This window comes from Hipposideros armiger, unplaced genomic scaffold, assembly GCF_001890085.2.
Source record: "Hipposideros armiger isolate ML-2016 unplaced genomic scaffold, ASM189008v1 scaffold_454, whole genome shotgun sequence".
Taxonomy (NCBI): domain Eukaryota; kingdom Metazoa; phylum Chordata; class Mammalia; order Chiroptera; family Hipposideridae; genus Hipposideros; species Hipposideros armiger.
This window is the reverse complement of record NW_017731804.1, coordinates 1,009,175-1,022,589: the sequence shown is the minus strand read 5'-3', so window position 1 is coordinate 1,022,589 and position 13,415 is coordinate 1,009,175. Positions and strand designations below refer to the sequence as shown.

General features: G+C 44.9%; 1 protein-coding gene across 1 annotated transcript in view; it reads right to left on the bottom strand.

Moving 5' to 3' along the window:
* Positions 1-13,415, bottom strand: part of DISC1 (DISC1 scaffold protein) — a 280,109-nt gene that overhangs the window by 245,596 nt on the left and 21,098 nt on the right. The window contains exon 3 of the mRNA XM_019665835.1: positions 11,759-11,828. Coding sequence (XP_019521380.1) covers positions 11,759-11,828 — 70 coding nt within the window. The remainder of the gene's footprint in view (positions 1-11,758; positions 11,829-13,415) is intronic.

Here is a 13,415-nt window from a genome sequence, read left to right as displayed (position 1 = left end):
GAGAGAGAGAGAGAGAGAAGCAAGACTCTACCCTTATCTTAAATGAGCATATCCTTCCGCCTGAATCCTTTTTCTTCTCATTATGTCTAAAGAAGTAATGGCTGGCTCTGTGTGGATATCTATTTGCTTTGTTTTATTTAAATTTGGGGAGCGCCATTAATCGGAGTTTGGTTCAGGGTGCTGAGGCTTGCATTGCTGGACCCCAACCCATTGTTGCCAGCTGCCAAGAAGAAAATGAGCGCCGCTAGGGGAATGGACGCAGAAGCACGCCCCGGCTGGGCCTGACGTGATGCTCATTGCCATTTGCACTACAAAACCGCACTTCCGCGAGCAACGCAGAGGCACTCAAGCCAGTGTGGACAATGAGAGGGCTTTGCTTTACAGCGAGGCACACTTGTCCTCCCTGTTCAGGACCCAGCATCAAATGCCATCGTCCCTATAGACTGAGCACCTCTAGCTACTGTGTTCTGGCCAAGCAAAGGTCACACTTCCGGTAAAGAGAAAGGAGCCCGGATGGAGCAGAGGCTCCCTTTCTCCCAACAAGGTTTCAGAGTTTCTGAGGTATCGTTTTTAAGTCCTTAGAGCAGTGCCTTTCAAGTATTTTTGTTCCCTCCTTGGGTTTTGTTTTCTTTCATTTTGCTTTGTTTTTGAGCAACAGCACCCTTTTGGAGACGCCATCTTACAACTGCCAAGTTTTTGTCGCTGTCCCAAGTTCACATGACGTAAGTTAACATTTCATCATTTAAGATCTTCAATAAAAATGAAGGGTTTACACCTTCACCCACTGTTTTGATAGACAGACTCTTATTTCAAAAATGCAAGTGAATTTCTGATTCCACAGATATGCATCAAATATTCATCTCAGCGGCTTTACTTACTTGGAACCTAAGGCCAAATTCAGCTGTGGGACTGAGGGTTCTCCTAGATTTCTAGCTTCCCAAAGCATTTTTTATGTCCTTCTAATTTTTTCTCTTAAAAACTTTTTCCTTTTTCTTTCTTTTTTTTGTTTTCTTTTTGTTTGTATAGAAAATAAAGCACCACCCAGAGCTCCCCCATCAGAGGTAGGCTCAGCTAACACGTTGGCATCACTCTTTTAATCAGCACTTTTCCTGCCGCCAGTTTCATTTCTCGCTAGGGCCCAGCGAGGCAGGTAGGGCAGGCAATCTTGCATGATTTCTCACATCACAACAGATCCAGCTCTGGGGAAAGTCCTGAATGACACGCCTATTTTTCATTTTCACGATTGGGACCAAGAGCGGCCATCCATTCCAAACAAAAATGGAGTCCTTCCACTGGCTGCTAGAGGTGAAGTGAATGGCCTGTGGTTACTCCTGAAGTTAGGGCCGAACTAGGGCTGCAACCCAAGTGGGCCGATGCCCAGGAACCCGTGCCCCAGCCGGTCTGCCGGGCTCGTGACACGTTTCTCCCTGCTTCCTAGAACCCTCTGCCCTCCTTGGGAAGGAGCAAACGTACCAAGTTCCCATGTCAGCCTCAAGGGAAAGTCACCCGATGGTAGAAAACTAAAGGGAAACAGTAACATTTAGGGAAAGGCAAAATGAAGCAGTAGAAACGATAAGATGAAAACACACCGTGATGTCCATCTGCTATAGGCTTTCCAGCTTCTTTCTACTCTCAAAGGCACAATGACAATAACGTACTTGCAGGCAAAGAAGGGAAGAAGTGTGCTGACACAAGGGAAGAGGATAGCACGGACCGTGCAGAGTCATCAAGTTCACGGCACCAAAATTCATCACAAACAAATCTCATTTAAAAGCAAACTCCCAGGCCGGCAGAGTGGCGCGTTGGTTAACAGCTGGCTTGAGACGCCAGCTCTGAGCAGCAGGGCCCCGATTCGGATCCCACATGTGGGCTAGTAATGCTGTGCCCTCCACAGCTAAGATGGTGAACAATAGCTCGACCTGGAGCTGGGCTGCCGTGAGTCGCCAGCGACGGCATAGCCCCTGCTGCAATGGGCTGCCGTGAGCTACTGCGAGTGGCTGGCAGCCAGCGTTGAACGACCTGCAGCAGCGTGAGCTGCCTTGAGTTACCCTGAGCGGCCGTCCAATGGTCGGCAACCGATCTGCCTTGCCTGGGAAGAGCACAATGATCACAACACCAACTTGGGCCAGTGAAGCGACGTCCTCCACAACTAGAATGAAGAACAAAAAAGGACAGCAAGTTGTCTGTTCCCTTTTCCCGATTCCCCAACGCTGTTCCCCTCCCCCCAATTCCCCAATAAAATCTTTTTTAAAAAAATAAAATAGAATAAATAAATAAAAGCAAACTCCCAGAGGAACTAATTACACTAAATGCTCTGGCAGTGACATAGGTGGTCATCATTTCAAAGCCATCTTTGGGGCTATGAAAGTCACCAAGCTCTGTAGCTCAGGGGAGCTGTGCCTGCGCCTGTCTCCTTTCCAACAATAAGCTTCTGGCAGGTCAGTGTTCCACCAAGCCTGTCAATTTAACTTATTTTATGTTGGGAGACAAGCTGGCACATTGTACAAAGGTCAAGTGGAAACGTGTCCCTTCTGCTACGTCACTGTCATCAACTGATAAAGGTCATTCCACCCAATACACTGCAGTGACGGAAAATAACTTTGTCTGCTGTGAAATGTTAAACAGCCCATCTACTACGGGCTTTCCAATTTCTCTCTAGTCTCAAAAAGCACTGTGATAATAACCTGCTTGCAAACAAATTTAACAGAAAAATAGAAATAGCAGGTTTAGAAGGCCATCTATATAGACCCATAATATCTAAATATTTTACTGGTGACTATCATTGTAGTAACTGACATTCCTTCGGTGTTGTANCAGAAATCAGTTGCATTTGTATACACCAATAATAAACTATCAGAAGAAGAAATCAAGAAATCAATCCCTTTTACAATTGCTTCAAAAACAATAAAATATCTAGGAATACATTTAAAAAATAAATAAAAGGCAATTGTCAGCTGGTATATTCAGGCATTAGCAAGTAAGGTTCCTACCTGGGTTCAGCGAGCATCGATTTTGAAGTCAAACACTACTGGTTGTGATTTTTTTTTATCTGTTTAAAAGTATGTAAAATCTGAAAGTGTGTTAAGTCTTACTGAAAATATAATGGCAGCTCCACCTATGTAAAACAATTTTTTATGCCATGTTCTTTTGGATTTAGATATATGATCAGTCATTACCAAAATCACTTAGGGTCAATCACTTAGCCAATTACTAACTCAATCAGCAACCTAGATGCATAGCTGGTAAATGGACAGACTCCGTATACTGAATGGAGATGTTCATTCGTTAAGAGAGAGGTTAAAAGAACGATTCTTTATAGGAGCCTGGCTACAACAAAAAGGTCGTGGGAAGCTCTGTCAAACAATAACACAACTTTAAATGATTCTGGGCCTTTTCCACAGCACCTTAAAGAACAATAACATTGCAAATCCAAGTGGTCACCTGTGAGTCCCTCATCTTTCTCCACATACGTTAAATGGTTTTTGGACCATTTAATAGATTCATGTGCCTCTCAAACATGACACATGCTATTGGCATTGAGGCTATTTTTAGAAATCATACAAATGAAAGAATTCAAATGCCTGTTCATTATTTCTCTCTATTGGTTATGGGTGGCACTCGGTTTTCACTATTAAACTGGACATGACATTCAATTAGTTCCTATGAATAGACTTTTCATGAGTAATTTGCTCTGCTGGTGTTTCCATGAAAAATGAGCTAGACACATCTGCTTGTCAGAGATCAGAAACCACAGGCTCTCTCGCCCTTTTAATGGTCATCGCTGCAACCTGTAATCTTTTAAGACTTAATTGTCTTTTTTAGAACATCTTTTAAAATATTTGTCTCTAATGGAATTCAGGATAGCATGAGTGCACTGCTGAGCAACCACTATCATTATTTAGAAACTTTAATGCAGATCCCCTTGCTGTGTATACGCCTTCCTGTGGGGGACAAATAGGACACGCCAGCACGACACTCAATGGCAAGGGGACTGCACTAAATTGGTCCCTGGCTAATGACATGGCACCATGCATGAGCAGCTTAAATTCTCTGGCATAAAGGGATCCTGGCAAAATAGCACAGTCCAAAAAAACTAAGATTAAATCAATTATTTGCACAAGCCTGAGCCACTCCAACTAGGATGGAATCCATCATACGAAATAAAGCCTGTTAGAATATTAGTTCCTTGGAACAAAGTGGAATTAAGCTGTTTTCTTTTGGCTGAAGCACCACAGTACAAATAAAACAGTGACCTTTAATTCAAAGGCGATGCTAACAGAAATCACAAAACAGCAGCCAACGAGACAAATGGCTAATAAAGAGTGATGCTTTCCGCACGCTGTGGACCCACCCACATGTGCTGGTCTCAAGCAATGGCTCTGTATACAGTGGGGAGACGCTGAAAGGTTTGGAAGGATCTGCAGGGCTCATTTTAGAAGTATCTTCCCAGAGTCCTTAGATGCCACACAGGTTTTAGCAATAAAATTGGAGTGAGTGGGGACATTTCCCGAAGCACAGATGCAATAGTAACAGAGAGCATGCAAGAAGCACCTCGGGTCCTTTGTAGAACCAGCTGAACCCCCCATGTGATTCCATATGGCATGAAGTCATGGCCCTGCCCAAGCATGACTCTGGGGACAGAGTTCCAAACCCTTGGAACTACAGAGATAAGGGTCATTGGTGGAGACGGCTAACACCTGGCCCAGATGGAGCCCTGGCAGGCGCTGTCCAGCAGCAGGGGACCAAGCCTGAGGCTCCTGCAGGCAGAAGCAACGCTGCCCTGTTGGTGGCCACCCCCCAGCACCTGATGCATGTGTGCTATGAAAGGCACGTGACCAGTACTTAGGGAACAAGGGAGGAGTGCACACGCATATGCACGCTCTCAAAACTGATGTTGGCTTCACAATCCTTAAAACTAGAACCTTAAAGAAAAACACAGAGTTTATGTTATCCTAAAGAAAAATATCTAAGGATGTATGAAAGAATCAAGTAAACAATGTAAAGGGGGTGGTGGAATTCATGTGTGTGTGTGTGTGTGTGTACGTGTGTGCATGTGCATGTGCATGCATGTGCATGTGTGTGCATGTGTATGTGCATGTGTGTGTCCGTGTGGGGGGTGCATGTGTGTGTGTACATATGCATGTGCACATGTATGCATGTGCATGTGTGTGTGTGTGTGTGTGTAAGATCCTCTCTATAAGAAGAAAATCACAATTTTTAAATGATTTACTTGTCTAAGGATCAGGAGACCCAGATCCTGGATTCACCGGGTCAACTTTATAANCTTCTTTCAGAAATGTCTATTGAAGTCCTTTACACATTTTTTAATTAGTTTATTTATTTTTGTTGTTAAATTGTAGGAGTTCTTTATATAGTCCAGATATTAAACCGTTATGAGATATATGGTTTCCAAATATTTCTTCCTATTCTGTCAGTTGTCTTTTCACTTTCTTTATAATGGCCTTTGAAATACAAAAGTTTTTAATTTTGATGAAGTACAATTTACCTTTTTTTCCCTTTGTTACCTGTGCTTTTGGTGTCATATCTAAGAGTCCAATGCCAAATCCAAGAAAATGAAGATTTACCCCCAATGTTTTCTCCGAAGAGTTTCATGGTTTTTACCTAGGTCACTGAAGCATTTTGAGTTAATTTGTGTATGACGTGAGGTAGGGATCCAACTTTATTCTTTTGAATATGAAAATCCAGTTGTCCCAGCACCATCTGTTGAGGCGACTACTCTTTCCCCCATTGAATGGACTTGACACGCATGTCAAAAATCAATCGGCCATAGACATATGAGTGTATTTCTGAACTCTCAAATCTATTCCTTTGGTCTATAATCTCTCTTATGCCAGCACATCATTTTGATTGCTGTAGCTTTACAGTAAATTCTGAAATCAGGAAGTCTTAGTCCTCCAAAATTTTGTTATTTTTCAAGACTGTTTAGGCTATTCTGACCCCTTGCAATTCCATATAAATTTGAGGATCATCTTTTCTGCAAAAAAAAGGGCATTGCAATTTTGATACTGAGTTGAACCTGTAGATCTCTTTGGGTGGTACTGACATCTTGACAATATTAAATCTTCCTATCCATGAACAGAAGGTGTCTTTCCATTTATTTAGGTCTTTAATTTCTTTCAGCAATGTTTTGTAATTTTCAGTGTAAAAATCCTTCACTTCCTTGGTTAAATTTATTCCCAATTATTTTACTATTTTAGATACTATTGTAAATGGAATTTCTTTCTTAGTTTTCTTTTTGGATTGTTCATCACAGGTGTATAGAAAGATCATTAGCTCTCATGATTTTCTTGTGGGTTCTTTGGGATTTTCTATATGTAAGATCATGTCATCTGCAATCTTTATTTTCAAACATTTGTGAAAACACCTGAATATGCTTAGCATTTGACACTCCCCTAAGTCTGTTAGGCCTCTTGTTATGGGCTTGTATCCCCCAAAAATTCATATGTTGACATCGTAACCGCCAGTATCTCAGAGTGTGACTGTATTTGGAGATAAGGTTTTAAACAGTGAAGTTAAAAAGAGGTCACTAGGGTGCATCTTAATCTAATCTGACTGGTGTCCTTACAAGATGAGGAGATGAGGACACAGACAGAGGGATTTCCTTGTGAGGACATGGGGAGAAGACGACCGTCGACACGCCAAGGAGAGAGGCTCCGACGTAGTCAACCCTGCTGACACTTGGATCTTGAACTTCCAGCCTCCAAAACTGTGAGGGCATAAGTATCTGTTGTTTAAGCCCCCAGCCTGCGGCACTTTGTATGGCAGCTCGGGTGACTAACAACCCCTCCTGTTAAGGAAAACCAACCTTTTGTACCATAAACAGATTGCTAGTACCTAAAATGGTTGAAGTGGGAAGATTCAGTCCTATTTCAACTTTGGGCCCTGATCACAGACACATCCCTTCAGTTCTGTATCTGTTTCTCAATCTGTAGAAAGAGGAGAAAACACTTGAGAAATAAAATGAAATTGTTTCTATCTCTGAAGTCCTGTGTGCCCTCACAGAAATGTGATCACTCTGCCCCAGTAAGCTGGCCTCAGACGCTCCATGTCACTGCTTTGTCCTGTCTGGCCACCTGCAGAGCGGCTGCGTTCCATCTCTCAGGTGAGCCGCTCTCTGTCCTGGGTGCCAGCCAGCCTCTCAGCCATCCCAAGAGGCCGCAGGATGCAGCCAACCTGTGAGGACAGCTTCAAACTCAGTCTTCCGCGTACAAGAGCGTCTTCCTGCCCACCATCCTGCCCCATAACCAGGTTCTACAGCTTGAGACACTGTCACTTGCAGACTCTCATAGACACATACGTAGAGAGTAAGATGTCATGTCCACGATTTGCACGGCCACCTGTTAACACTCCTTAGGAACGTGTTTCCAAGTTCCAGCTAAGTACCTAGTTACAGAGAGGAGAGAGAGAAAAGGTATTTTTCTTTGTCTTGGTGTTTTGTATTCAGCAGCACATTTAACCTTGAATAAGGCACCGTGACAACACCCCACATGAGCCTTGGAGGACAGGCCGAGTTCGTCACAGTCACAGAAGGCAAAGCAGAGGCCCACCAGCCTGGGGAACATACTGTGACGTGGCCATCAAGAAGGGACATCCACTCCGCCGTGCTGCTACCTGCAGAGCCCCATGAGGCTTAACCAGTCCCTTCCCTACTACCAGGAAGGAGCTGGGATGCACCGAGCTGGAACACAGGGAAGAAAGGGGTCGCTCTGAAACCATTGCGTGCTACAAATGGAAGGAAAGCGTGTCACATGCAGATAAGCCGTCTGGGTCTGTGCACGAGGCTCAAATCAAAGGTAGGTGTGACACCACTCACAGCACCCTTAGCTCTCAGGAAACACCTGCAAACGCAGATGGTGATGCCAGAAGCCTCTAAGAGCCGAGAGCTCAGGCCTTAGCGACAGAATCATAGACGCTCCTGTAAACAGGAAGACAAGCTAAGGCACGTCACCAGGTGAAGTAAATGGCATTTCATCCACATGTGCTTTCTACATTTGCTTTTGGGCATAGCTCATCTCCCATTTCATTACTTAAAATGAAAGGAGGCAGACAAGCTTTCGCTCCTAAGAGAAAAATGCTGAAGAGTAAGTTGGTCTAATGCGAGTGCTGATTTCCTAGCAGCCTAATTATTTAAAGTCACCGCACATCTCCGGGTGTGCCCCAGTGTGGGGCCCTTGTCCATCTCCTCCCCAGCTGACATGTGCCAAGTTTCCAGAACCCAGAAACCTCCTGGCTAGGGTTTGTCCCCACAAGTCCTTTAAGCTCAGTTTTCCACACTGGGGTACAAAACACTCTGGACCCTGTTGAGGACGGGAGGCAAAGTGGGTGGCTGGCCAGAGCCCAAGGCTGTCCCCTCAGCAGCTTCTGCGGCCTCGCCCCAAAAACATGGGTGGTTATGATCCCTGCCCCCCTCCCCGCCCCAGTGACCCAGGGATGTGATCAGATGACGTGTGGGACAGTGCACAGCCTCCAGGTGTGTGACAGCCAAATATTAAAACAAGCATACGTAGAAAGCGCATGTGTACCAAGTGCCACTTACGTCTCATGGTGACGTTGCCTTAGCGTCTCTTCCTGTTTACAGGAGCATCTATGATTCTGTAGCTAAGTGCTGGGCTCTCAGCCCACAGAGACTTCCAGCTGATGTTTTGTCTGCAGGTTTGTGTGCTGGCATTCTTCACTACTTAGAAGTCGAGCTATTGTTTTTGTTTGTAACGGGAGCCTCCCCACCCCAGGACAAGGTGATTCTTACTGCAAGCACCCCTCAGAGCAATGGGACACAGGCCAGGGTGACAATGGTCTGCAACGCTGGGTGCAGGGAGCCAAGGAAGAGTGTGCGCCGAGGGCTGCAGACGGAAGGCGCGCTCGCGTCCAGTCTGTGCTCCGGCTGCTCCTTCTCTGAGAACATCTGACAGCGCCGGTCTCCAGGACAGGTCTCTCTGGGAAGGTGCCAAATGCAATCCACTTTTTAAGTCAGACAGAAACAACACGGGCTGCCGAGATTCGCATTTCTGTTCCCTGGGTCCCCAAATGGCATCCACCGCCCATCTACTCTGGCAGTCCTGGGGATACAAAAATGGCTGGATTCTTGTTTTCTTCTTTCTCTTCTCGAAAAGGAACCTGTGGACTTTGCTCAATCACATCTCTAGTTCTGAGAGGAGGAAGCAGGGGCTCTGATGCTAAGCATGTGACTTACGCAGATGCCAAGCCCTGAAGGAGGTCTGGAAGTGGAAGCTCCCCATGAATACAGGGGTGTCAGGCTGGGTAATTGCACACTGTCACCGGAGAGCAGCTGTGGGCAGAGAAATCTTGCTCATGACAAAACGGAGCTTCTGGCAAATTGGACAAAAGCTGGTTACTCGAGTGGTTTTACGCTTGGCCTTTGCTGTGACCATTTTTCTTTCAACGCCTCACATTTTTAATGTGCTAGAAATTTGTCATCACAGATACTGGCTGAGACAAAGGAAAGGGAAACTAATTCAGTGCTGGCACTTTTGACTCCGAGAAGGAAATTCTACACAGGCAGGGAAAAGACGGCTATGCCAAATGTCACACCATGGCAGTCACTGAAACGGCGAACCCCAAAAATGTTCTTTCTTTCTCACAAGCTCGCCTCATTCACTTCAGGTGTGAAGTGGTGGTGTGGTCACTAGTGGACTGGTGGCGGGTAAGGGGACGTTATGGACCACAAGTCAGTGCAGGAATAACTAGAGGAGCAACCACATTAAAGACCGCTGTCCACACTCTCCTCTCCCCCTGCCCTCCCCCCGCCCGGCATGTCACAGCCCCACAGCTCTGGACGGCAGGTTCTCCTCCCGTATGGCTCAGAGGTCTCACACTAGCCCTTCTGCTAACCACAGACATGGGACAAGCATTAATGCAACGAAACCAACGAAGCCTTTTGAGCCTCCTGGAGAAAGACCCTAAGCCAATACCAAGCAGGGCTGTTCTTTTTATGCCAATCCCTCCCAGTTTATGCAAAGCCATAAGGAAATATTAACTTTACCTCCCTAGCAAGGGAGAGATGTAATTACAGCCCTGAGACGGTTTCCCCACATGGCATTAGTGGGTAAACGTGCCAGGATTTTAATGAGGTAAAACATGGAACTTCTATTCTGTGCCAATTGCTCCTTTCTCTAACACAAAGTCACGTTTGAGGGAGGGAAGGAGGGAGGCCAGGAAGGGGGGAGAGAGGGAGGGGGACAAAACCAACGAGATAAGGCCACCCTGTGATTCCCCTGGCGAACCTCAGACACCAGCAGACCTGTTCCCAAGACAACACAGCAGCACCGCTGCTCCTGACAGTGAAGAAGACATGTATCCACACAAAGACTGTAAAAGCCGAGTATGAAAGAATCTCAAGAAATCTTCAAGTGTTTGATAGTAACCCTGGATAAACTAGATGAGAAAGAAAACTTGACTCAAATCCTATTTCAACAAATCCCAATAAAACTAATTCTCCACCTCAATGCTGTGCAAACTTCCCTAATGACTTCACAATGACGTGAGAGAATTTATTGATCACCTACTACGTGCAATGTGTGAGAAATTATTGATCACCTACTACGTGCCACTCTAAGCACTAGACCCTGCAGAAACCCACTTCAGACACTCCCCGTCACTTTCTAAATGCAACCTCAATTCTGTATGTGATGAGAACACCACACGGCATCGGCTCCGGGTATTTCTTGCAATAGGATTTGCAACCTGTTTCCTTGTGGAAATCAATCACCCCACTCCCGTAGTGCCCCATTCCAGTGGTGTGTGAAGTATTCACTAGGACTACCAGATAGGGTTCCATTAGGTTGAAGACCCAAGCTTCAAGACTAAGCAGCTTCCAGAAGAATCCTTAAATCTACATCCTATGTCCAGGCCAATCCTGGGTGTGCTGAATTTGACTATCACCAGGAGTATCTATCAAGTTCATAGAGTCTGGGGGAGCCTGGGAGTTATTTTACGCTGTCTCGTCCCCACATCAGCAGAACTGAGTGTGAAATCTTGCAGACAGCATCCAAAGTGCCTAAGATTCTTCCCAAGCCAACCAGAGCTGAAACCCGTCCTCTGACACAGCCCACCTTGTGTGCATTCAGTCACCATGCCAGCCCTCCTCTGCTTCTGCTCCAGCTCCTATTTGGGGTGCCTCATTTCCACCATTCTTTTCTGGCTGCTCACCAACTCCTTCATCTTCTGGTGTCATGTTGTGACTTCTCCTTTCTACCTTGGGTATTTGGGGCCATCCTCATAGAAATCTGATACATTTGACCCATTTGGCACAGCGTGGCATCTCTCAGACCCACCCCATTTCCTGTCTCTGGTCCTGAACAGTATGGAGTCAGAAAGCTCTGTGAGGGCTCATCTTACAGACATCACAAGGTCAGAGACTGTCTTCCTTGCTTTCCTGTCCCTGCCACCTTGCCTAGCACATGACAGGTGTTCAACAAATATGTTTGGACAAATGGATATATCATAAGTTAGGCAGGCAGATAATGAGTTAATGTAACTTGTTTGCAGGTAGTTCATGTTTCTAGACAATCACGAAAGTTATACTTATAACCCAAAGGATTAATGCTCATAAAGTGCTTTGAAATCCACACAACAATAGTTCTGTAAAGTAATCCAGTGTCACCGAGCACAGAGACACAGAGAACAGGCTGCACGATGCACGTGAGGTGAGCAAGGAGGGAACGAGAAATGGGACATTGGGGGAAAAGAACAAATAATCAATAAACAAAGTAAAACTCACCCTTATCATAATCATCATCCTCAACTGCTTTTTCTTGGAGTTTCTGAAGCTTTAATCTTAAGGAGTTTACCTATGTTGTTTTGAAGGGAGAAAAATGAAAACCGAATTACAACAGTGTTCACACAAACTTATTTTAGTAAAGCTAACAGCATTTAGAAACTATTTCAAAACTGAACTTTATCCTTTTTAAAAAGAACCACAAATGTACATTTTTCCAGTGCCAGATGTATTAGTTTCTCAAAAAAAAAGTTATATGGGTATAATTTGAGCATAAAATCCAGAGTTAGAATGTTATTTTAAACAAAAACATCACACTGTACACTTATCTGCATGAAAAAAATGCATTTTGAAAAGGAATATAAATTTCCTGACCTGACCAAAAGGTCTCTGTTCTAAAAATCACATTAAAATTGTGAAGATAAACAAAGCAAAACTGGAAGAGACACCAAGAGAAGGACGCAGGCTTTCCTGCAGGCTGGGGAAGTGTGACAGAAGGGCTTCCTAAAGCCCTTGTAGGAGTCCCAAGGGTCACAGGCTTCCCATCACACAAAAGGGCCTTGTCTTATTTGACCCACATGCAGACTCAATGGTCCCATCATTTGTCTGAGAAGCACCAACAGTTCGTTTGTAATTATTTTTCTTCTCAATGGGAGACCCAGGGATTTTCTGATATGGATTCTTGTCCTATCAGTGAATGGATTTGGGCTGGTTCCCTGAAAAACACCTTCATCCCGTCTTTGCCTGGCTTACAGCTGGCTCAGGTATCGCCCCCTCCGGTCAGGGTTAAATGTCCTCCCTCTGTACTGCCACTGTGACCTGCACTTGCTTCCAGCCACACGATCCATTTAACAAATATCTACTGAGTGCCTCTTAGGTATCAGGCTGAGATGCAGCACAAAATTCGTAGCCCTCCAGACTCACATTCTTGTATAGGAAGACAAAAAATAAAGATAATTAGTAAGTTTTATGGCGCCATACAAAGTGAGTATTGCTATGAAAGAAGTAAGAAGTAGAAGCAATTAAGGGGATCAGGAATGCAGGTAGACGGTGGGGCTGCGATTTTAAACAAGACGTCCCTAACAAGCTCACATTTAAGCGATCATTTAAAAGTAAAAGGCTCCCGGGCCGGCCNCCCGACTAAACCAACAAACTCTGCTCAGTATGCTCATTTTAATCCTCTTGCATATTTTTAACACCCCTCATTTTGACATCATACGTTGCTCTCAGTCGTTCCTAATGGCTTCCCGTGTGCAATAAGTGTACTGGCTACCACTCTAATCCACTCAGCACCAGCTCCCCGTCTCCTCATAGCAGACGTGTACCCACCTCCTCACATGGACATGCAGGGTAACGTGTTTGGCTAATGACAGGGCTTCACCCCTTTGGCTACAGTAACTGGTCCAAAGGGTTAGCACCTGACCTAACCTGACACGAAATTTTCATAGTGGAGGCAAGGAGGGAGTCCCCTTTCTTCACTAGTTATGGCATTATTAACACAAAGTCTTGAATTACCATGTGGGATAAAGGGGTGGGGTCGTTTGAAAACATTCCTCTATCTAAAAGTGGTCTAATTCCTCTCCTCTTGAACATGGGCTGACCTGAGGGACTTGCTTCAAATGAACAGAATTGGCAGAATTAACATCACATAATTTTTGAG